This window comes from Melanerpes formicivorus, unplaced genomic scaffold (assembly GCF_026170545.1).
Source record: "Melanerpes formicivorus ecotype bairdi unplaced genomic scaffold, bMelFor1.0.p_v2 SCAF_41, whole genome shotgun sequence".
NCBI lineage: Eukaryota > Metazoa > Chordata > Aves > Piciformes > Picidae > Melanerpes > Melanerpes formicivorus.
Genome location: NW_027142393.1, coordinates 3,448,407 through 3,471,481, shown reverse-complemented (window position 1 = coordinate 3,471,481; position 23,075 = coordinate 3,448,407). Strand labels below are relative to the sequence as shown.

The 23,075-nt window shown below is 41.9% G+C and overlaps 1 protein-coding gene across 4 annotated transcripts in view; it reads left to right on the top strand.

The window, feature by feature from the left end:
* Window positions 1-23,075, top strand: part of ARHGAP15 (Rho GTPase activating protein 15) — a 391,371-nt gene that overhangs the window by 352,189 nt on the left and 16,107 nt on the right. For all 4 annotated transcript variants that reach the window (XM_068158707.1, XM_068158705.1, XM_068158706.1 and 1 more), the window contains one exon: window positions 9,133-9,238. In XM_068158707.1, coding sequence (XP_068014808.1) covers window positions 9,133-9,238 — 106 coding nt within the window. The remainder of the gene's footprint in view (window positions 1-9,132; window positions 9,239-23,075) is intronic.

Sequence of the window (23,075 nt, the reverse complement as noted above, 5' to 3'; positions counted from 1 at the left end):
GTTCTTTATGCAAAAACCCTAATGCTTCCCGTCAAGCCATTAGAAGTGATACAATCAGCCCAGGCCCCATTAAGCCATCAGTGTCCACCTGTGATAAAGATGGCCATTTGTTTTCTTAAAGCCCACTTAATGTCTGCTTAACTCAATTTGTCAGGAAATGTAGAACAATTTCCTCACAGCCTGAAATTTGGTAGTGGTTCAAAGTCAAAAGGCCAGGTCTAGTCTTATTCAAATGATATAATGAACAGTCTTCAAATCTAAATCTCCCTTGGGGAGATGCTGTTTACTTTTTTTTCTTTCCTTCCCCCCCCTTTTTTTTTTTTTTTTTTTTTAAATGTTAGGAGAAAGAACAAAAAAAAAGGGAAGAAAAAAAAGGGTCTGCTTTTCTGTGCTTACTAAAAATATTGAATCCTTTTAACCCCTTCATAGGGGTCATCTGGGGAATGAACTTCTTTGCTTCCTTCTTCTGCTGGAGGTTAATATAGTAAAGGTTAGGCAGAGCAGAGCAAAAATACCAGCATGAATATGCAAAAAAATTAGTGTTTCCAGTATACTTTAAAAGACCCTTTTAAAGCATGTAAATGTACAGCTTAATCACCTAAAACATATCTTTTTTTCACTCTTCCCTGGGATCTCTCCTGGCATACTGATGAGAGGCCCAATTCCACCTCTTAACAGCAGTGCCGAGGGCTCCGTTCTCAGTGACCGAAGTCAGAGGGCTTTTGGGATCCTGGGAGGGAGTTTTGCCTGAGGAAAACAAACAAGAGCTAAATACATGTGACAAGATGTGACCCCTGACTTTATGATTGTCCTGGGAGAGTTCCTCTTCAGCACCCTAATTTTCATGTAAGGTGACATCTAAGACATTGTTTTGCTACCCCATGACCATGCATCCTTCCACCGTGCCTCAGGTCTCCTGTGGCCTAAATCTCCTGGTCTGCGACCAGCGTGGCAGTTTGGAGAACATAGGTGAGGACCAGAGAGGTGTTGATGGAAGCCCATCTGTGGCACAGGACAAGAGAGGGCTGTGAAAGAGAAGGGAGCAGGGACTGCAGGAGTTGGCAGTGACGCTTCTACCACTTCACAGGACAAAAATAAGTACTGCTGATGGGCCACCACTGTGGTAGGGCAGAGCACTGCTCCTCAGTCACCTCTTTGGCCAAAGAAGGAGGGGGGGGAAAGAACCCAAACCTTATGTATAGAATAAACATGACTCTCACATTCAAAAAAAACCCAACCATACATCATCACACCCTGCTAGCTACAAGAAATTATATCAAGTTGGAAATGTAATTGAAATACTGCTGCTGTATCTGAAGAGGGATCCTTTGCAAGTGTGAGCAACTATTTGTGTTTCCCCGGAAAGGAGGGCAGGTCAAGCATCGCGGCGCAGCCTCTCTGCTGGCTTTAACTGCTGTTGGGGAGGTGCGTTGCGGCCTCGAGTTGTGCATTTGCAGAGAAAAATATCACACCGTCCAGATGCTCAAGTCTGCTCTTTCTCTGCACAAAACCCCACACAAGGCTGGCTGAAATACCAGCAAAAAAAAAAAATAAAAAGGAAGAAAAGCCTGGCTGGTTTTTGATGACACTCGGTGGAAGTTCGCAGAGAACCCACAACCGTTTCAGTCGGGATCAGACCAGCCATTAGCGATCAAAGTCCTAAGTCTAATTAACACCCCCACCCCAAATTAACTGACAAAGATTATTCCTCTTTGCTGCTGCCTAGCTGGTTGTATGTAGGCTGGGCATGCAGTACCTAAGTCAGATGCTGCTTTGTTCTAATTAGGGCAGCAAATTTTGTTTTCTGTTTGGTACTTGCTGTTACATATTGCATGTAATGTATGGCACTGTTAAGGGAAAAAAATTGGAGTCAAAGTGCCTGGAAAGTTAGGTCTGCTCTGTAGCACTGTGAGATTGTTGACATCTGCCGAGGTTGGAGAGCTCAGTAAGCAGGAAATGGGGTGTCACTCTGAGTGGTAGTTTACCATTATCCTGGCATCCTAATGAAGTGTCTGCAGTGCACAGAGCTTCTGGATGGCATCTTAACGCACGGCTAAGCAAAAGCACTTCTCTCCTTGTCACTGTCATCCATCTGCCTGCACCCTACTGTAGCCAATGGGATGGAACCATGCTACAATGTGCTATAAGCCATTTAGAGTTGCACATTGCATAATCAGTCCCATCAAATATGTTAAAAATGACTATTATTGGTTATTTCCCTCAAACTCCGGCACCTGGAGTTTGATACATTAAAGTTTAACTTTTGTGAGTGCTGGGTTTTCCCATTAATTCCACACAGATTTTTGTCAAATGGGACCGAGCTGCAAACTCCTTCTCCTAGGTCTTGCTAAGAGCTGGCAAAAGTTGTATGAATATTCATTGTAAACAGCTCCACTCCTTTATATCACATAGGACAAATTCATCAATTGCCCATACAGAGATTGCTCTACACAATTCTCATTTTCTTTTACAACATCTATTTCTGAGGCATGAATTAAAACAAAACAAAACCAACTAAAATCAATTGGGATCACAAATTGGTTATTTTCCTTATAGCAAGCATTAGTTAGTTTGAACATTTCTTATAGATTAATTTTTTTCCCCTTAAAACCAAGAAAATATTTCACCATCTATCTGCACACAAACGATTGCCAGAGTGTACTTGCAAGTGATTAAAATTGGGGCTTTTATGTTGCCCACAGTAATATCAAAATATCCTGACATTAAAAGAGATGTGAACAACTTATCTATGTATTTATATGTTAAAAAATCTGTCTATTTTAGCCAGCATGACTTCCAGAATATGCAGCCTTACCAAATAAAAGCAGAGCTTTGGGCAGTTGATGCCTCTGAAAATAAAAACCAAGCCAGCAGAGCACTCTGTTTTAAGCAAGTTTTCATTGCCTGATAACACCAAAGCTATCAAGGACCAGGGTTAAGCATTGTGCGACAGGGCAGGCTTCTAAAATGGGCAAGAGCAAGATGAATTGGCTAAGTCGGGTGTTTATTTATACAAACAAGAGGGCAGAACATAATTTAGTTGCATCAGGAATTTTTCACAGACATTAAAACTATAGCAAACATAACAGCAGGGATGCTTGCACAGCAGCACAGTGGGGAAGCTCGCAGAGCGTCTGCCCACACTACGGCTGGCTGTAGCCAGCGCCATAAGTCTCACAATTTCATTAGCACTCAAAAATCCACCTAAACCACTCAGTTCTGATTAAAAAAAAAAAAAAAGGAGGAAAAAAAAAAAAAGAAAAAGGGAAAAAAATTCATAAAAAAAATATAAAAGCCCCAGACAAGACCTGTCTTTCTCTCAGCAGCTGATTCACTCACAAATTGTTGGAGAAACTCTTGGCAGCCAGATTTTGCTGTAGCAACAGTGTATGACGTTTTAACCACAGCAGAGATCTCATCCAAAACCCCAAAACAAGGTGAGAAGAGCCATGTAAGAAAATAAATCAGAGAATACCACGCCTAAAAAAAACCAAACATAGATCAGGTGGCAGATCAATAGTTTGGTATTTTATGCAAAATCATAAATCACGGAGTTGTGAAGGGTTTTGTTGTTGTTGTTGGGGTTTTTTTTTCAGCAGTTCAGCTGTGAGGCTTGAGAGCATAAAAAAGAAACCATGGCTCGTGATAAAATTAGGAATTGACGTGAGCCATAAATGCCATTTAACATTAAGCATGCACAAGCCACTGAAATGCCTGGTAAAGGGAAATGGGTGCTATAGCAAAAGTAGACAAAGTAAGTCAGACATGAATAATGCAGCAGGTCTGAGGAGGGTCACGGGTCAGACTCCAGTACCTTACAAAATAATGAATGCATGTCAGGTTAGAGACATCCATCCCTCCCTAGCAAACGTGAGTTATTGGAGATAAACCCTTGGACTTCCTGTTCTGAAACAAAGTGGCTTGTTGTAAACATCTCTGTCCATTTAAAATTAATGATTAAAAGAAAGATTCACTGTGGATTTGCCTTAAGTATTCTTTATGGACACGGGCACTAAAGGTTACTCTCTTCATTCATTTTTACCCAGCCACTGTTAATGTTACAGGCACCTCATGGTTTCTTCTCTGCTCAAAAACGTTTAGCCAAAGCTCATTTACAAAAGAGCTTATAGAATATTATAGTGGGGTTTATTTTTCACCGATGCGTTCTTCATTCAGATATAAACAAGAGAGCACCTCTCCAGTTCTGCTCTGCTGAAAGGGAGCCAGCCTGAGTTTTAAAGACAGGAACCCAAATTCTAAATATATGCTGTAGGAAAATATACCATGGGAAAAACCATCTATGATTCACTTCTGAGTGTCTTCATCTGCCAAAATTATCACCTGCCCCAGAAAATGCAAATGGGATTAGCTGTCCTCTTCATTCTTTATTTCATATAGGTGGCTGGGATGAGTCTCTTGCTGCAGAAATCTTCACAAGGAAAAGAGACCCTAACCTGCCCAAATGGGAAGCGTTTCCCTGGATTCTCCCCAGTTAAATGGCAAAGAAAATAAAACAATTAATATTTCACTTCATCACAATTGTTCTATTTCTTTTTTTCTAGACTTATCTGGACAATGCAACAGCTGCTCAGGGTGTTTGCCTTCCTTTGCTCCCTAATACAGAGCAAGGAGGGGGGACAGCTTCTCCATAGCTATTTATAGAAGAATTGAAGAACTATTTTACCTTCTCCATAGCTATTTATAGAATTTAAGAATTATTTTACCTTCTCCATAGCTATTTATAGTAGAATTTAAGAACTATTTTACCTTCTCCATAGCTATTTATTTCTGCAAGAATTTAAGAACTACTTTTCCTTCGCCATTGTTATTTATAGAAGAATTTAGGAATTATTTTTCCTTCTCCATAGCTACTTCTGCAACAATTTAAGAATGATTTAAGAATGACTTAAGAATGAATTGAGAATTACATTAGAGTTTCCTCCCTCTGAGCACAATAAAGAGAAAAATATCTCAAAAAAAAAATTAAAACAAAATAAAATCTTTCTACATTTAGGACTCTGAAAGGGGAAAATTTCTAGGAAAGTGGAACTCAAGGCTCTACAGAAATAAAGCAAATAGATAGCTATTGCAAATGAAACATAAGATCTTGCATCTGATCTGTTAAATATTCCATCAACAAGGTCAAGAGTAAAGACAAGCCCAGCCACAGAAACTGAAGCGAGAGTAAGCTTCAATAAAAAAAATGAACAGTTTATCCTCTTCAGCTTCTCAAGTGGAAAAAAACAAATTCTTTTCTACTAGAGAAAAATCAAGCGTGCAGAGAGCGCTTTGGAAAGAAAAAATACAATAATAAAATAAAATAAAAGCACCAATATCAACCATTTTTAATGAAAGGGTACCCAATATTTCCATGGAACTATAAAAGGGAGCGAGACTAAGTGTTATGGCAAAAAGCCTGGGCTCAGCAGCTTTGTGTGGGAAATGGTGAAATGTGACTGTGATTTATAATGAGAAAAGGTATCTACAACATACAATTTTCTACCTAGCTGCAAATAATAATTCATAGTGATGTCCCTTCCAGATAAAATACCTTTGCAATGTAGGACTCATGTGGTAAAATGATCATGATAAATGTCAGACCAGTGCAGGTAACGGCTTTACAAACCATTAAGATTAGCTAGCTCTTTTTTTTTTTGATGATAACAGTAACCATGCTGTGACTCTATGTGGTAATAATATCTCAGTACTGATAAATGCCAGAGCCAGGCAGAGGTGTTTATCATTCCCAGTTCAGAAATGCTGACTAAAGTTGCCACATGTTGCCTGTCTTTTTTTATCTTTTTTTCTTCCTCCCTTCTTTTACAAGAGACCAACAATTAACAAACTCATTCACAAAATAACTGCATGCAAATTTCAGTGGGTTTCATGCTTTAGTGTCTACCTAAAAGCCTCTTCTCCTCCTGTGTATCAACACTGATAACTTTGGTACAGTAAGCCCTAAACAAAGGCTTTCTACAAGCTTTCTACTCTTGCCATTCATTCAACACACATCATCCTGTAAACGAATACTACATTTTAGTTTATATTTCTTTTACAAATACACCACTTTTAGTGGGTTTTGTACTTTAGTGTCTGCCTAAAAATCTCTTCTCCTGTCTATCAGTACCTATGGTGAAGAGAAAGTTCTTCCCAGAGTGTGATTGGCCATTGGAATGTGCTACCCAGGGAGGTGGTGGAGTCACCGTCCCTGGAGGTGTTCAAAAAAAGCTTGGATGTGGCACTTGGAGCCATGGTTTAGTTGTCAGGAGGTGTTAGGTATTAGGTAATAGGTTGGACTTGATGATCTCTGAGGTCTTTTCCAACCTTACCAATTCTATGATTCTATGACTTTAGTACAGTAAGCCCTAAACCAAAGCTCTCTGCTCTCGCCATTCACTCAATAAATAGTTTCCTCTAAATGAATACTACATTTCAGTTTCTTTCTTTTACAAATACTCCTCACAGGTCACAGGGGAGCACAACCTCTGTAAATGGCACTGTTTCTATAAGGAAGGTGGTTTCCAACCTGGTATCTGTGTTAATCAACACAGAGCAGAGACACTTCCTTCAAGAGGGCAAGATGGAGTTTTGCTGTCTGATATCTCCTTGCAAATATTCTGCAACAGACAAGCAGTGAGACTTTCCTCCCACTGAGTCTTTCTCTACCTCAGTCCTTTAGTTCCCCTCAATCCATTCAATTAAAACAATTAATTAAAAATAAATTAGTTGAGTTTTATTTGAGAAGTGGCAGTGCAGCCAATCTAAAAACTAACTTACCTAGTAAGGTTAGAGCATGTAGGCACACCAAGAAGCACAAGTCAGAAACCCACAGAATTTGTTCCCCCTTCTTATCACAAACTTACTTCTGCAAATTTTGTCTCATTTTCATGTGTAGATTCAGGAGAATTTCCACTGCACAGATCATCCATGGGGCAAAAAGAAACAGATCATCTATAGGAAAAAAATAAACATCATTAATGGCTTGTGGCAAAAAAACCCACCCCAAACCATCAAGGGATGACTGGGCTGCAAGACTGGGGGAGTTTGTGCTGTTCAGAAGTTAAAGCTCTGTACCAGTCAAACCAGAACAAGGGTGAAGTACACAGAAAGTGAATCCATTTGATGTGTAACTTCATTAACACCTTTGTTAATAGCATAGGATAAATCCACATGAAAGTTTGAGGGGTTTTAACTGGAAAACACTGCCTAGGCATTGACTACTTTGAGCTCTTTAACACGATCAAATGATAAATAACGTACATATATGTCTGTGTGGATGAAGTATTCATCTCATCAGGAATTAGGAATACATGCTGAGGAAGGAATATTTTCCCAGCAAATTGAGTTTTTACATTCAGTTCCATGGATTTTACACTTGAAACTTCTTTTTTTTTCTGTATATATATAATTATTTTTTGTGGTGAAACCTTTGAGACAAGGCACAAATCACCACGAGTGCTTATGCAGCACCTACTGCAACTGGGATTCAATCCTGCTGCGAGATCTCGGGGTGCTAGGGTAATATGAATATTAAAAAGGAACATATACGAAGAATGCTAAGTGATAATTAAATCATAGATGATAAGATCAGAAAAGTATTCTCAGGTTATCTGGGGCATGTAGCATGCAAGATGTTTTCCCTACGTCAGACCTACCGGCACCTTATCTAATCTGTTCCTGAATGAAAGCACAGTTGTACACAACTTTGCTTTAGTTACAACATCTTACCCAAATCAGTGAAAATATCAGTCAAACCTTGCCCGTGGAACTCTGAATCATGCCAAAACAGGAAGGTATATCTTAACAAAAAGGATAGCAGTGTCCTTAGCACCTCGGAGGAGAGACTGAAATGCTTAGCACTGCATTCTTTATTACTAATCATAAGTTGGAAATACATTCATTTAGTTAGTTATTTTCCCTACAGAGATGAGAGTTGTGAGGTGTTACAGGTATTAGAAATAACTGGAGTTGAATAGTTCCTTCATCATGAGAAAACACAAGTTAGAAGAACAGTAAATCATGTTATATTTTCAAAGGTAAGATAAGAACAGAGAGAGAAGACAGACTCAGGTTGTGCCAGGCAAGGTTCAGGCTGGATGTTAGGAAGAAATTCTTCCCAGCAAGAGAGACTGGCCATTGGAATGTGCTGCCCAGGGAGGTGGTGGAGTCACCATCGCTGGAAGTGTTGCCTGGATGAGGCACTTAGTGCCATGGCTTAGTTGATTAGATGGTGTTGGGTGATAGGTTGGACTCAATGATCTCAAAGTTCTTTTCCAGCCTGGTTAGTTCTGTATTCATAAATAGAGCTGACTCAACTATGATGACAAAAGAAAGGACAACAAGAACTAGCAAATTCTTCACTATGAGGGTGGTGGAACACTGGAACAGGTTGCCCAGGGAGGTGGTTGAGGCCCCTTCCCTGGAGATATTCAAGGTGAGGCTCAGCAAAGCCCTGGGCAGCCTGATCTAGTTGGGGGTGTCCCTGCTGCCTGTGGGGAGGTTGGACAGGATGACCTTTGGAAGTCCCTTCCAAAGCCCAGACCATTCTATGATTCTATGACTACCCAGGAAGTGCAACCATCATAGAAGACATAGTTAGATAAATGTAATTGGATAAATGTAATTCCAAAGTGCAATTCCACTTTTAATCACAGAATCAGAGAATCAAAGAGTTGTTTTGGTTGGAAGAAACCTCTAGGATCAAATCCAACCACTGACCTAACACCACCGTGGCCATTAAACAATGTCCCCAAGTGCCATGTCCACACATTTCTTGAACACCTCCAGGGATGGGGACTCCACCACCTCCTTAGGCAGCCTGTTCCAATGCCTGACCAGGGTTCTTTGCTACTTAGAGGTGTTTTATCTTAGGATGATAGTCTAACAAATGAAAAGCACAAGAATCGAATTCAGTGAACCAGAAAATGCTTCCTTAAGCTTAACAGTGAATTTTTAATCCTTATAAATCACTTTTGCTCTCTATGAAGGTGACAGAAGGTATGATATATTCTATTTTTAACCATCTATTAATGACAGCTTTTCTTGTAAAGGTACCAGCTACTTTACTGGGTAAGGTAACTTCTTCCTATGTCACTCACGTGGTTATGTTCTCTTTTTTTCTCCCTCCCTCAGAAATCCAGGACCACAGCACCCGCATCAAATCCATAAGAAGCCTGGTAAAAAAACTCCCCAGACCCAACTATGACACAATGAAAATGCTTTTTGAGCATCTAAAGAAGTAAGTAGAGCTCTGCTACTTAACAGATTGGTGATTTTAAAACAAATTGGTGTCCAAATCCTCTTGGAGATCTCATCCAAAATACCAAAGATAATTATGCTCTTTGGCAAAACTAAGGATGGTTTATGGTATCTATGTATATCCTAGAGCTGCTCAAGAAATCAGTATGTCTGAGCAAAAGCACAAATTTGTCCTCTACAGGAAAAGAGCAGCTCTGTTTTCTTCCATGCAAGCAGACACATGAGGGTTGTTATGCTGCAGGTACACTGCACTAGGAAAATACAACACATTCTAGTGTTGAAGTTGCCCAGTTTGGTTTGACTTTTTCTAACAAGAGGCTTTATCATCACCAGTGTTCACCACCAAGATGCCTGCCATTCCAAACCCCTTTACTGAGTCGCATAATAGAAATAACCTCACCCAAATAAATATACTATGAGCACTTGTGCCTTATGAGGAAGCTTGTGACAACACAGACCGAGACTAAGAAACTCTGAGGGAAGGTTTGGAAGGGCAGCTTTGTTCTCACTGAGATATCACAGAGGAAGCAAAATTACACTGTGAGGCTCCACCTTATCATCCTTCTGTTTCCAGACTCATTGAGATCCATTTGCAAGAGATACCAGCCCACAAAGTCACCTAGGCTCTCATGTTCACCTTGTGCTTTTTTGCTTGTGTTACATGGTATTAACAAATCAGATGTTCACTTGGAACCCAACCTGCAGCTCTTTGATTTGCAGAATGGCTGAGCAGAAGTGGCAGATCTTGAGGTAGGAGGACATGAAGGGCAGGATCCTGTTCCTTCCTCCCTTCATGCCTGTCCTGCTGTTGGAAGCCTCTGCCATTTTGTAGAATTACTTCTCAATCAAAATACCCTTAAAATTGCAGAAACTAAGTAGGATCTAGGGCCTCAAGGATGCCCTGTGCACAGAGGAGTATTTCATCCCATGAGTGAAATAATGACCCCAGTGAGTGAGTAATAAAGACTCCAAATAAAAGGCTGCTCTGAGCTTCTAATGAATGATGCCTTTATACTGATCATTCCTGCTGCATTCTCCTGGCATATACATATAAGAGATGTAGATCCTTTCTCTTGTTTTTTATCTTCCAGCTGAAACTGGAAAATAAAGTCCATAAACTTGTGGGAATGTCCCCATTTCATTAAGTATGGAGGGATTTTCAACAGTCCATAAATGACTTGAGTTTGGCCTTGCAGAGAAACAGTTTTCTCTGTACTCATCTGATGTGTGTGCACATCCTCTCCCTCTCTAGAGAAAGGTGATAATTTATTACTGCCAATGCAAGAATAATAAGGGGAATAACTTCCTGGGAAGAACCTGAGTGCAAGAAGTGCTGTCAGCACAGATATGCCACACACAAAACTGACTGCACCACATGTGGCATTGATCCTAACCTGACAAAAGTTTTGTTACCATGTCTTGGGGGAGAGGTATGAGGTGCAGACAATGGGTCTTTGATCTTCTAGCTAAATCACTTGATTGAGACTCAGGAGACTTGGGTTCAGCTCTTGGTTTTCACCGAATGTTCTGGGTGACCTTGGGTAAATCACTTAATCTCTCTGTGCCTTGTTTCCTTGTTTACAAAATGATGATAATACTTCCTTTGTCAGCCTTGGCTTTTTAGAGCATAATCTGTTTGGGACAGCAATTGTTTCCTGCTGTGGATGTGTAGAATAACTGGTAAAGCTGGTCCAAGGATGGTAGGGTTTGGAGAAAAGAAAATAAAAGGGTAAATAAACAAACAAGCAAACACCCCCCCCCCCCCCCCCATGCTAAAAGAGGGACAATAAAATATCACTACTTCATAATGCAGGTGTACACAATGCTGGGATTGACTGCAACTCTTAGACATAGCACTACCTAAGTGTCATTGCAGAAGGCATAGAGAGAGGTAGAGATGGGGACAATATGGTGGCACAGAATTATGGAAGGTAGAAGGAATGTGGGGGGTGAGTTATTAGAAGGGCAATGAGGCTGGTGAAGAGTCTGGAGCACATACTGTGAGGAGTATCTGAGGGAGCTGTGGTTGTTCAGGCTGGAGAAAAGGAGGCTGAGGGGAGGCCTTATCACTCTCTCCGGCTACCTGGAGGGAGGTTGGAGATAGACAGAGGCAGCCTCTTCTTCTTGACAACAAGCAATGGGACTAGAGGAATTAGTTACAAGATGAGCTAGAGGAGGTTCAGGCTGGATGTTAAGAAATACTTCTTCACTGAAAGGGTCCTCAAACATGGGAACTCTCTGACCAGGGCAGTGCTGGAATCACCCTCCCTGGAAGTGTTTAAACAGCCTGTGACCCGGTGCTTTGGCATGTGGTTTAGTATTGACCCTTCAGTGCTTGGCTGAAGGTTAGAATGGATGACCTTGGAGGTCTTTTCCAACCAGATCTATTCTGTGATTGGAGAGGCTGAGCATTATGGGAGTTAGAAAGGATCTTTAAAGGTCATGAGGTCCCACCTCCCTGCAGCCAGCAGGGCTATCTTTAGCTAGACCAGGTCCCTCAGAGCCATACCCAACTTGACCTTGAATCTTTCCAGCGATGGGGCTTCTACCACCTCTCTGCACACCCTGTATCAGTGCTCAAAATATAAAAGCTTCTGATTAGTTGGGAAAAGTATTAAACTACTTTGGGTTGAGGCATATTACTGCAGGATCTGGATTTGCTGGTGGCTATGGATGTTTTTGACCAACACTGAACTGAACTTCAAGAGTTTTCTGATGGGGGGAAGCTAAAGATCTGTTATGCTGTTTCTGAGGCATTCCACTCTTATCCCATTGTTTCTTCTCTATCAGACAAATAGGAGAACAGGGCTGTGGAGAACAGGCAGAACTAGGCTATGGGACTTCTGTACAGCACGTGAGAGCAAGTGTCTCTGACACACAGGAGCTCAGCAGGAGAAACCAACCTTTGTGCAGAAGGCTACACTTTCCCTAAATCACTGACAGCAGTGAGGCTGCACTGTGGTTTCACTCTGTGGCAACCCAGTCTGCAGGAGCAGGTCTGGATCAAGCAGGAATAACAATTGAGATGCACTTCAGAAGGGTCCTTCTTCAGAAACCCAGACAAAGCAGCTGATGAGAGAGTCTGCACGAAAGGTCTGGCAGCAGGGATTAACACCAGTGCCATATATCTTTCTTAAACCAAGCCCTGTGATGTTACAAAAAGCCACAGTTCAGCATGTGAAACCCACAGGAGGGGGATTAAAAGCAAAGCTTGGAGTTGCAATACCTGGCCCTTCATTTATTTTTTTTTAAAGGTGGGTTGGGTTTTTTATTTTGTTTTTGGGTTTTTTTTACATTTGATTGTGGAAAAAAACCCCAACCTACCAATGTCTCCCGTTCATCTTTGCAGGAAATGTATTCTACTAACATGCAGAAGAGACAAAATGTGGGGCTGAACAGACATACCACATAGCCCTTGTCAGTCTATTACCATAAGAAATTGTTTTATAAGGACTCATTGAAAATTATTGAGCACAATTACTATTAGGTTATTCATTCTTCTTCCTGCAGATGAGTAAATCAAACACATCTATTTTACAAGTGAAAGAATAACCCAGCCTGAAGAGACATCTTCACAAATAAAGGGCCACAGAAAAAACCCCAACCTTCTGTGCTAGAACAGGTTCAAGAAATATTTTCTTGCTTTGCATAGCCTCTATACTGCTGTCCCATACATTTGAGGACAGCACCCCTGCTCCCCAGGACTTCACTCTTTCTTACCTACTCCTAAACAGAGGAAGCTAATCACAGGTACCAGATAAAATGGACATGCACAAGGCATCAAATCATGCAGAAACAAATGTGAGCTGAACACAACCAATCCCTATCTGATAAATCATCGTTTGTATCCAGCCATTTGCTCACAGAAATATAATTCAAGTGAGGCAAAAGGAGCATTTCACCTTGTTAAGTATTTTATGAGCAGTACCTAACCAGCTTTCACAGCAGCAGCATTGAGGTAGCTATCGCACACCCACTGGGAAACCGAGGCACGAGAATCCGAAATCACTTAAAGACCCAGAATAAAGCAGCAATCTAAACAAAAAAAAACCTGGAGGGGTTTTGTTTGCACAGAAGCTTCTCTGGCGACCACAAAATACTCTTTCCTCCCTAATGCAAAATGCAGTAGGGGAGAGGAACACCCTTGGCTGGGTCCGTGCTGGCGAGGGCGGACGCAGCTCTGCTCCAGAAGCCGTGTGCCTGCATTATACAGCACTGTGCCTGAGCTAATAAGCTGTGCTTATTAATGTTAAATTAATGAATCTCAGCCTGCTCTGCTTATTAGGTTGAGCTCCGTGCCACTGCAAGGCAGCTCTGCGACTCCCAGACCCGGGCTGTCTCACATCTGACCAGGCTGGAGCACAGGGCAGCCAAGCTTTACACATCCATGTAGACACCCCTGCAAAGGGACAGATCACAGGCAAAACCCCCCTCTGCCTGCTGCTTGTTTTGCTGCACAAAGGCAGGATAATACATGTCATTTACAAAAGTACAAAATGGATGTTGAAATAATTAAATGGGAAGACAGGGACCAGGCTGACGCTACCATCCCTCTCCCTTACGTGGAAAGCACTGAACCCAGATGCCCAACTGTGGAAGATATTCTTCCAGCAGTAGCATCTGCCTCCTTGGCAGGCACTTCAGGCAAGTTGTCTGGGGAGCTCTGCAGTTGCCTCTTGGTTTATCACGTGGATCTGTTACTGTGGCCTCTCTGGCTGCCTTGTCCGAGCAGAAGCCAATTCCTTTTGATTCACCTTTAAATCCAAGAAACTACATTTATTTTGCTCCATTTTCCTCCCCCCCAAACTGCACATACCACAGCAAGACATTTTCAGATGCTTCCCAGGCTTTCTGCCCTTTCAGAGAGACAATGATGATGTTCTTTCTGTTTGCTTTCCCCCTTGCCCAAATTCTTCATTCTTGCTAGGGACTGCTCCCATCAGTTTCACTGGCAATGAGCTCCTCACCAAGGGTAGAACTTTTTTTATCTTGGATAAATCCACTGCTAGGAATATGTTTTCTAACAAAGGTCATAGGCATTCATGCTTTTCTTGTTTTGAAAATATAACTTTCCCCTATGTTCATAGGTCAATGAACAGAGAAAAGCATCCAACCTTAACAAATAAAACATGTCCCCCTCCCAACCTTGCAACACGTGGCAGCTACATGCTGAAGAACATAGGGTTTGTAAGGCTTATTTCTACCTATTCAAGATTAAAAAGGGGGGGGGGGGGGGGGGGAGGAAAGATAGAAGGAAGGAAGGAAAGAAGAAGGAAGGAAGGAAAGAAGAAGGGAAGAAGGAAGGAAGGAAAGAAGAAGGAAGGAAGGAAGGAAAGAAGAAGGAAGGAAGGAAAGAAGAAGGAAGGAAGGAAAGAAGAAGGAAGGAAGGAAAGAAGAAGGAAGGAAGGAAGGAAAGAAGAAGGAAGGAAGGAAAGAAGAAGGAAGGAAGGAAAGAAAGAAGAAGGAAGGAAGGAAAGAAAGAAGAAGGAAGGAAGGAAAGAAAGAAGAAGGAAGGAAGGAAAGAAGAAGGAAGGAGGGAAAGAAGAAGGAAGGAAGGAAAGAAGAAGGAAGGAAAGAAAGAAGGAAGGAAAGAAGAAGGAAGGAAAGAAGAAGGAAGGAAAGAAGAAGGGAGGAAAGAAGAAGGGAGGAAAGAAGCCATACATAGAGAGAAGCCCACAGTAGCCTGCACACCACAACATGATGACAATGTGATGACAAGTCCAGCAGCAGTACCCAGAATTCTGAGGGGAGATCAGAAAAGCAAGTTAGAGCATGGCATGTAGTAATTCGAAGCAGGGGATGCCTGCAGACTGCTGGTTGTTTTGGGTTTTTTTCTTTTAAAGTTGCTGGAGGAAAGATGTAGCCAACGTGATTTTCACTTAGTAAACTATGTGTCATATCAGCAGTTTTGGGCAGGCTCAAATATTAAATCTAAGCTTTGAAGGACCTTTTTTATTTTTTTCACACAGTAGAGGAACAGATTACAGTGAGAACTGTGCAAGCTTTCTATTAAAAGAAGAAGAAGAAAGGTAAAAGTTATTTAACCTTAGAACTGATCCCCAAAATGCAAAGATTATCCAACAGATCGCTGTTTGGGAATTCTCAGAGTATTTGTGAGAGATCTACAACACAAAGTGTGGGGTGGGCTTTTGAACTTCACTTCAGGAAAACTGCCCAGATTCAAGAATGTGCAGGAGCACAGAAGCCTTTACCTGAAGGCACAGGAAAGACAAATTGTTCAACTGATTTCCTGAATCAAGGCTTTTCTTTATAGTCAGGCAGCTCATGAGGAGATCTTTCTCTTCAGCCACAGGACAGTAGCAGGGAGGAAAGGTGAGCCTTATTCCTACAAGCCTGGGGAGCAGCTGCTGGGATTGTGAGGAGAAATGCCCAGTTGCACTGGAACACCGAGTAGGTGACTGGCCAGGGATATAAAAGACTCAATCATCCCTGATGAGCATTTTATGATTTCCATGAAGTGAATTAACCATTTTCTAGGCTGAGAATGGACAAGATGTATCAAGACATGCTCTTGCACTCATGCTTTTCTCTGTTTCAGCTACAGGAGAGTTTTAGAAGGGAACTGGAGCAATGTCAGTGCTTTTCCCATTTACCATAGCTTCCTAGAGCTCATTTTGTGGGGAGGAGGAGAGTCAAAGCCATTTTCTCTCTGCTAAGTACACATCAGTCTACTACACTCTCCCCTTCTAAATTAGCAGACACAAGAAAATGTACACCAGGCAGAAGTGTGCACAGGACAGGAGTAATCAGATTTTGGATTAAAGGCAAAAAAAGAAATCTACTCTTCCAGAAGCACTCTAAAGCATTTTCATTGTATTCAGTTTGAGGCAGAGGGGACATGCAACCAAGGGTTTTGCAGCCATGCCCAGTTTTTCCTAGAACAAAACCATAGAATCACTTTGGTTGGAAGAGAGCTTTAAATTCATGTCCAACCATTAACCCAGCACTGCCTGGGTCATCAACAAACCATGGCTCTCAGCACTACACCTACACCACTTGTAAACCCCTCCAGGGATGGGGACTGCACCACGTCCCTGGGCAGCCCATTCCAGAGCTTGACAGCCCTTCCAGGGAAGAAATTCTTCCTGGTGTCCATCCTAAACCTCACCTGGCACAACTTGAGGCTGCTTCTTCTTGGCCTGTTGCTTGTTCCTTGGCAGAAGAAATCCACCCCCACCTCACTCCAGTCTCCTTTCAGGGAGTTGCAGAGAGCAAGCTCTCCCCTCAGCCTTCTTTTCTCTAGGAATAAAAGAGTTTGCAAAGTTCACCTCTTCCTCAAAGAATACCTCACAGCTTAATGTTTTCAATGAGAGTGATGAGTAACCATTTCCACCTTTTTATCCACTCACTACCTATTTCCACAACCACATTTAAAAACACAAACCTTCATTTTCATAACAGCCAGGCAAATAATTACACTTGGTACTTTTCAATGCTACCAAGCTTCAAAATGTACTGAACTGGTGTATCAGCAAATAGCAGAATGAGAACAATAATTACTATAGTTTTAATTTAAATATTTATAATACAGTTGACTCTGGCTGCTACAGCACCATTGTGCGGGGCGCTGTGTACACAAATACAGATAGCTAAAGCCCCTGTTTCAAAGAGCTCCTATTGTTCATCCCACATTACTCAATATCAAACCATCTCTAGAAAGCTTTTCAAACATTAATTAAACCTCCTGACTTCCATTTCAGGTCAGATTAAGGGAGTGGAACATCTCCCTGCTGAGGACAGGCTGAGGGAACTGGCGCTCTTGAGCTTGGAGCAGAGGAGCCTGAGGTGTGCCCTCATTGCTGGGGATAAAGATATGCAGGGCAGTGTCAGGAGGATGGAATTAGGCTCTGCTCAGGGATGTCCAGTGATAAGACAAAGGGCAATAGGAGCAAGCTGGAGCAAGGGAGGTTCCACAGGAACATAAGAAAAAGCTTTTTCCCTGTGAGAGTGACAGAGCCCTGGAGCAGGCAGCCCAGAGAGGTTGCGGAGTCTCCTTCTCTGGAGACATTCCAAACCCACCTGGATGTATTGCTGTGTGACCTGCCCTAGGTGATCCTGCTCTGGCAGGGGTGTTGGACTCGATGATCTTCAGAGGTCCCTTCCAACCCCTAACACTCTGTGATTCTGTGATTATCCTAGCTGTGTAGGTGGAGAAAGTGAGAAATGATGAGGGTAAGACACTTGCCCATGATGACACAGTGAATACTTCTCACTTCCACTCTCTGCTGACTTCCTAGTCCCCCACCCCAAGCCCCCATGCCTTTGAAGGCTTGCCCATGTGGCTATAGGCACTGTGGGCGTAGGGGTGCATATGGCCAGCACATCTCGGCAAGGCTGGTTACTGCTAAGTACTCTTTGCTTAATCAGGACCATGTGAGAGCCCTGCTTCTGGTTTGCACTCGCACAAGCTTGAGTAAAATCACTGGCAGAGCTAATTTATGTGATTTTGTAACCTCTCTTAATATTGCTTGGGGTTAGCCTTCTTTTCTGCTCAAATTTTTTTTGTTGATGAAAATCAAGAATGCTCAATTCATTACAAAATGGCTTTTTTTTTCCCCCTCCCTCTTAGTTGTTTTCTTTTTTTTCCTGGGGGGGGGAGATTGGACCCTAGCACATTAAAGTCCCAAGACCAGGTCATCAAAGTGTACATTGCAATGCTTCTCCTTTTTTTCTGACTAAAGACAGAAAAGAAAAAACAAAAGCTGTAAAATAAATAAGAGCCTTGAAGTTTCTTAAGATATTCATTGGAACTTAAAAAAAAAAAAGCAAGAAGAAGAAATAATTTTAATGCCTAAATGTCAGCATTCTGTGCAAAATAATTAATATAGCACAATAGGATCTATTCTACTATCGATTGAAAGGGAATTTATGCAGGTAATTCATTAAGGCTGGTGGGAGTTTGGCATGTAAATCCCCCAGCACTTTGATGGAGAAACAGACCCTGATGACTTTCTTTTTTTGTTGCTGTTGTTTTTCAGTTGGTAAGCTATGAAATACAAGCTTTCTCAATGGCAAACATACACAAGAGAAAAAGAAAGCAAATAGCTAAACGTCAAGGCCCTGCTCTCTGAGACTTCTGCAACGCCATTAGGTCGTTTCTCACACACTGCAAAAGATGTAACAATCATTTCCATCACCATGTTAAGACAATCAATACATTATCTTTTGCTTTCAGGGAAGGGTATTTCACATTCCAACGTTTGCAGGTTATCACCTTCATACACATCTCCTGTGTTTTTTCTGGTCAAGTGCATGATTGGTAGCCCTGACAGAGCATTGGCCATCTCCTTATGAAGATCTGCAGATTCTTGTAAATAACCAATCCAAGAGGAATGGAGAGGAAATCTGTGGACTGGAATGCACCCTCCTTGTAATGTGAACAAAAAGCTGGCAATGAAATACAAACCTAAATCACAGCAGAATGACCTACTTTAAGGCATTTGCCAAAGAGACAGTGTTTTTTAGACAGCTCCTCTGAAGTAGCGTCTTTATGTCTATGCCATCTGTAGATTTATTATTGTGCTTTAGAAAAGAAAAAGAGAAAGAGAAAGTTAAAAAAGGAAGGAGAAAAAAAAAAAAAGAAAAAAGAAAGGAGAGAAAAAGAAAGGAGGGAAGAGGAAAGGAGGGAAGAGGAAAGGAGGGAAGAGGAAAGGAGGGAAGAGGAAAGGAGGGAAAAGGAAAGGAGGGAAAAAGAAAGGAGGGAAAAAGAAAGGAGGGAAAAAGAAAGGAGGGAAAAAGAAAGGAGGGAAAAAGAAAGGAGGGAAAAAGAAAGGGGGGAAAAAGAAAGGGGGGAAAAAGAAAGGGGGGAAAAAGAAAGGGGGGAAAAAGAAAGGGGGGAAAAAGAAAGGGGGGAAAAAGAAAGGGGGGAAAAAGAAAGGGGGGAAAAAGAAAGGGGGGAAAATGAAAGGGGGGAAAATGAAAGGGGGGAAAATGAAAGGAGGAAAATTGAAAGGAGGAAAAAAAAGGAGAAAAAAAAGGGGGGGTGGGGGGGAAAGAAGGGGGGAGAGGAGGAAGAAAGAGGGAAAAATAAAAGGAAGATAAAAAAAACCTATACTATGGCTGAACAAAACTCAGCTTCATCTATAGGAAAGATTCCAGTACTGTGGGCACCACACCCACACCTACTGATGTGGTCCAAGTTTTTTTTATTCCTTGAGAGGCACCTAATTAAGAAACCCTGACTCATTTACATGGCTATGTTTGATCTAAATTACACTCCAAACCACACCAAATGAGGAGCATCTGTGAATGTGAAGTGTTTGTTCCCAGTGCCTGGTAGAACAGGGCCGGTTCTGGACGGCACATGTGCAAGTGACGAAAAATATTTCAGATGTAACATACTTCTGAGACCCACTTTTCCACTAATAATTCATAATGAGTTAAACCAGTATCTCTGCCTGAACAATTGTTTCAGGCTGTGAGAGAAAAAAATAAAATAAAATAAAACAAAATCTCATTTTACTTTTAGAAGGAAGAAGGGGGGTGGGGAAAGAGTGCTGGACAGCCATCCGGTTTGGTTGCTGTCCCTGATAAAGGGCATTAGCACAAACATCAGCTGCAGTTTCAATCTGTGCAGTGCTCATTTTATGAGATATGCATTGCTCCTAGAGCCTGGACTAAAGGAAACTGTCTATGAGTGCTTAGCTGATGTTCACAGACAAGGCCGCCTGCCTCGGTGCTGGTCTTCCACTGTTAACTCTTGTGAGGAGCAGTGATGTGGCAGCCTACATGCTGGATAACAGGAGAAACTCCAAAGCATCAGATCTGAGAGCAGTGCTTCCCTTTGCAGGCTGCATTGCTGGTGCCATCTAACTATGCCTGTTCACATCCTAGACCACCACTCTGTGCAAAACCATGTCCTGAGGCAGTGAAGGAACTTCCACCCCACTTTCCCAGAGAGAAGAGCAAGCAGGCAGGGTTGCAGAAGCCACTCATTGCTGCTTTGCTGCCTTGTGGCCAGAACTGACAAACTCCAAAAGAAGAAAAAATAAGAAAGTCCTTATCTCACTCAAGATAAAGGAGCTGCCCAAGCATCAAGGAATACAAATCCCAGTGCCACACTGGACCCACAATTCCCAGTCCACTAGTGCAATTTGGCCCATGGTGCTTGGCAGCCACCTTTCATTCTTCCCATCCTTTATACTTTATGAATAGTCCCAGTTACATAATAGCAGTGACAATTTGTTTATGGCAAGCATTAGAGTCCCTCTCTTATGATTGCATTCAAACTTTGAGCCACATTTTGACATCTGAGGATCATCTTGCGCTCTCATATATTATATACAACGAAGGTTTGTGTTCCACTGAGGGGAAGGGCTGAGGGGGGAAAGGAACTTTATAAATAACATGACTCCTTTTGTCTGAAGAGATTTTAATACACTTGTCTGATCTACTGTTTTTGCAGTAGCTAGAATATAATTTGAATATATTAATATTTTCAGCAACTGTGCTGAGGGAGCCCAGTTAATAACTTATGCATGGATATATAGATACACTTCAGACAGAGGTAATGTTTTTAGCCCTTCTGTTGGTAATACTTAGAAACACACAATGAAAGAGGCTGTTCTTTCCTCCCCTTTGTTGTGGGCATGCATTGTGATGGTATGGAGCCAATGTTCTCTCTGTTGTCTATGCAGGCTGGATTCAATAAGCAGCTCTATATGCATATTATGACAATGTGGTCAAGGAAACCAGATTTTTTTTTTAACTCTACCTTCATGTGCCTGTACAGTCGAAAAATCTGGTATTTATTTCTCCTGCTCTCATTCAATATGTTAACAAAATCATAATTTGATACAGGTTATGTTCGCTTTATAATTAAAACACTGGAGCTAGATGAAAATACAGCAAGATGGTGCTGAACGGAAAATATTTATCTTTTGGTACATTACGCATTATGGTGCAATGTAAAATCAGAAAGCTGTGGAGAGGCTAACTCCAGCCAAGTGGAAGGCAACTTGCCTCCTCCCCTGGTCCACAAGATGCCACTGGTTACCTCCTCTAAGCCAGGGGTTTCTGTGCCCTTCTCTGTCTGCCGCATCCTCTCCAGAGTTTTCCTGTAGTGTTCTGAAAGAGGATCCCTTGCCGTGGAGATGAGCCAAGAAAAGCTCTGTATTTTTCACAGATCTTACCAATCTGTCTCCTGTACCTCTCCTAGCACCTTCATGGACAAAGTGCAAACCTTTAGCACCATGTACTCTGTGTCAGCACTAGGCTCAGCCTCACCAAAGCACCTCAGGATAGCACTTCATCAGCCTTAAAACTGTTCCCACTTCCCAGATCATTGTTGTTCATATTGACAAGTCCAGGCCTTCACCAAACACTGTCATCAATCTTGGAGACTCCAGTAGCATAGAGCATATGGGACAACCCCTATAGCATATGGAAGCTTTCCAGTGAGTAAAGTTTACTGCTAACATCAGTTTGCTCATACAGAACTTTCAGACCAGAGAGGTTTTTCAGTAGGGCTGCGTCAGCAGTCAACTTAAGACCACCTCCTAGGACAACCCAGATATGTTTCCATATAACTGTCTCATAAAAGTGTCATCAAAAGAATGAATTTTCCATTCCTCAGAGCATCTATCTCATGGAGGTCATTGCAGCTGCTATGGACTCAGCGTCCCAGAGATGGAAACATCAGGACAAATTTCAGATCTGGATGAGTGTGTTTTGAATCTCACCAGATCACAATGGTGAGGAACTGCTTAACCTTCCTGGGTAACACAGTAAAGGGTTTCCATTACTCTTCTTATTAAATTAAGTTTATACAGCTTTGAATCCTGAAACTAAAATATTTAGCTCCTAAAGAGGCCCTTTCTCAGCTTGTAAATCCATCTACAATCATTCACCTAAGGTTAGACATTTTCTGCTGCAGGGAAAATTCCATGCAGCACCAACAAAAAAAGCATCCTGAATTTGGTCTTACCTGAGAACCAGGCAGTGCAGTGTCACTGGTGTTTGGGAGCACAAGGCAATGAAAATAGAGCATATGTGAGACATTAAAACTTCATCTCTAAGAACATCATGCTCAACATCACCGAGGGAGGCCATACAGAGATATACCCATTGGCAAGGTGGCCACTACCAGAAATGCTTCTCTGCAACTCTGAGCAGCAGAGTCCTCAGCTCAAGAAAGAGATGAACCCTGTTGCACTGGGTCCAGAGGAGAGCAACAAGAATTATTGAAGGGTTGGAAGACCTCTTCGATGAAGGTGAAGGAAGATCTTCTTTGATGAAGAAATGCTGGAGCAGAGAAGGCTCCAGGGAGATCTTATTTATTGTGGCATTTCAGTACTTAGAGGGGAGCTTATGAGGAAGATGGGGACAATCTTTTTAGTAAGACAAGCCTTTTGCAACAGAACAAGGGGTGATGGCTCTAAACTAAAACAGGAGAGATTTAGACTAGATCTAAGGAAGAAATATTTTACAAGGAGGATGGTGAAACACTGGCACTGGTTGCCCAAAGAGATGGTAGATGCCCTACCCCTGGAAACATTCCAGGTCATTCTGGACAGTGCTCTGAGCAACCTGGTCTACTCAAAGATGTCCATTCTCACTGAAGGGGGGCTAGACTAGATGGCCTTTAGAAGGTCCTTCCAACCCATTCTATGATTCTATTAGGTGCACTCAGTTAAGCTATGGCTGAGAGATTTGATCTCCTGGAAGATGCTTACTGAGTGTGCTGTCCCAAGACAGATGAGCATGTGTCTTGATATCAACAGCAACATTTTACATATTGTTCCTAAATTCTTCAGTATTTCTTAGACTTGATTTTTGGTGGTTGAACTTGATGACCT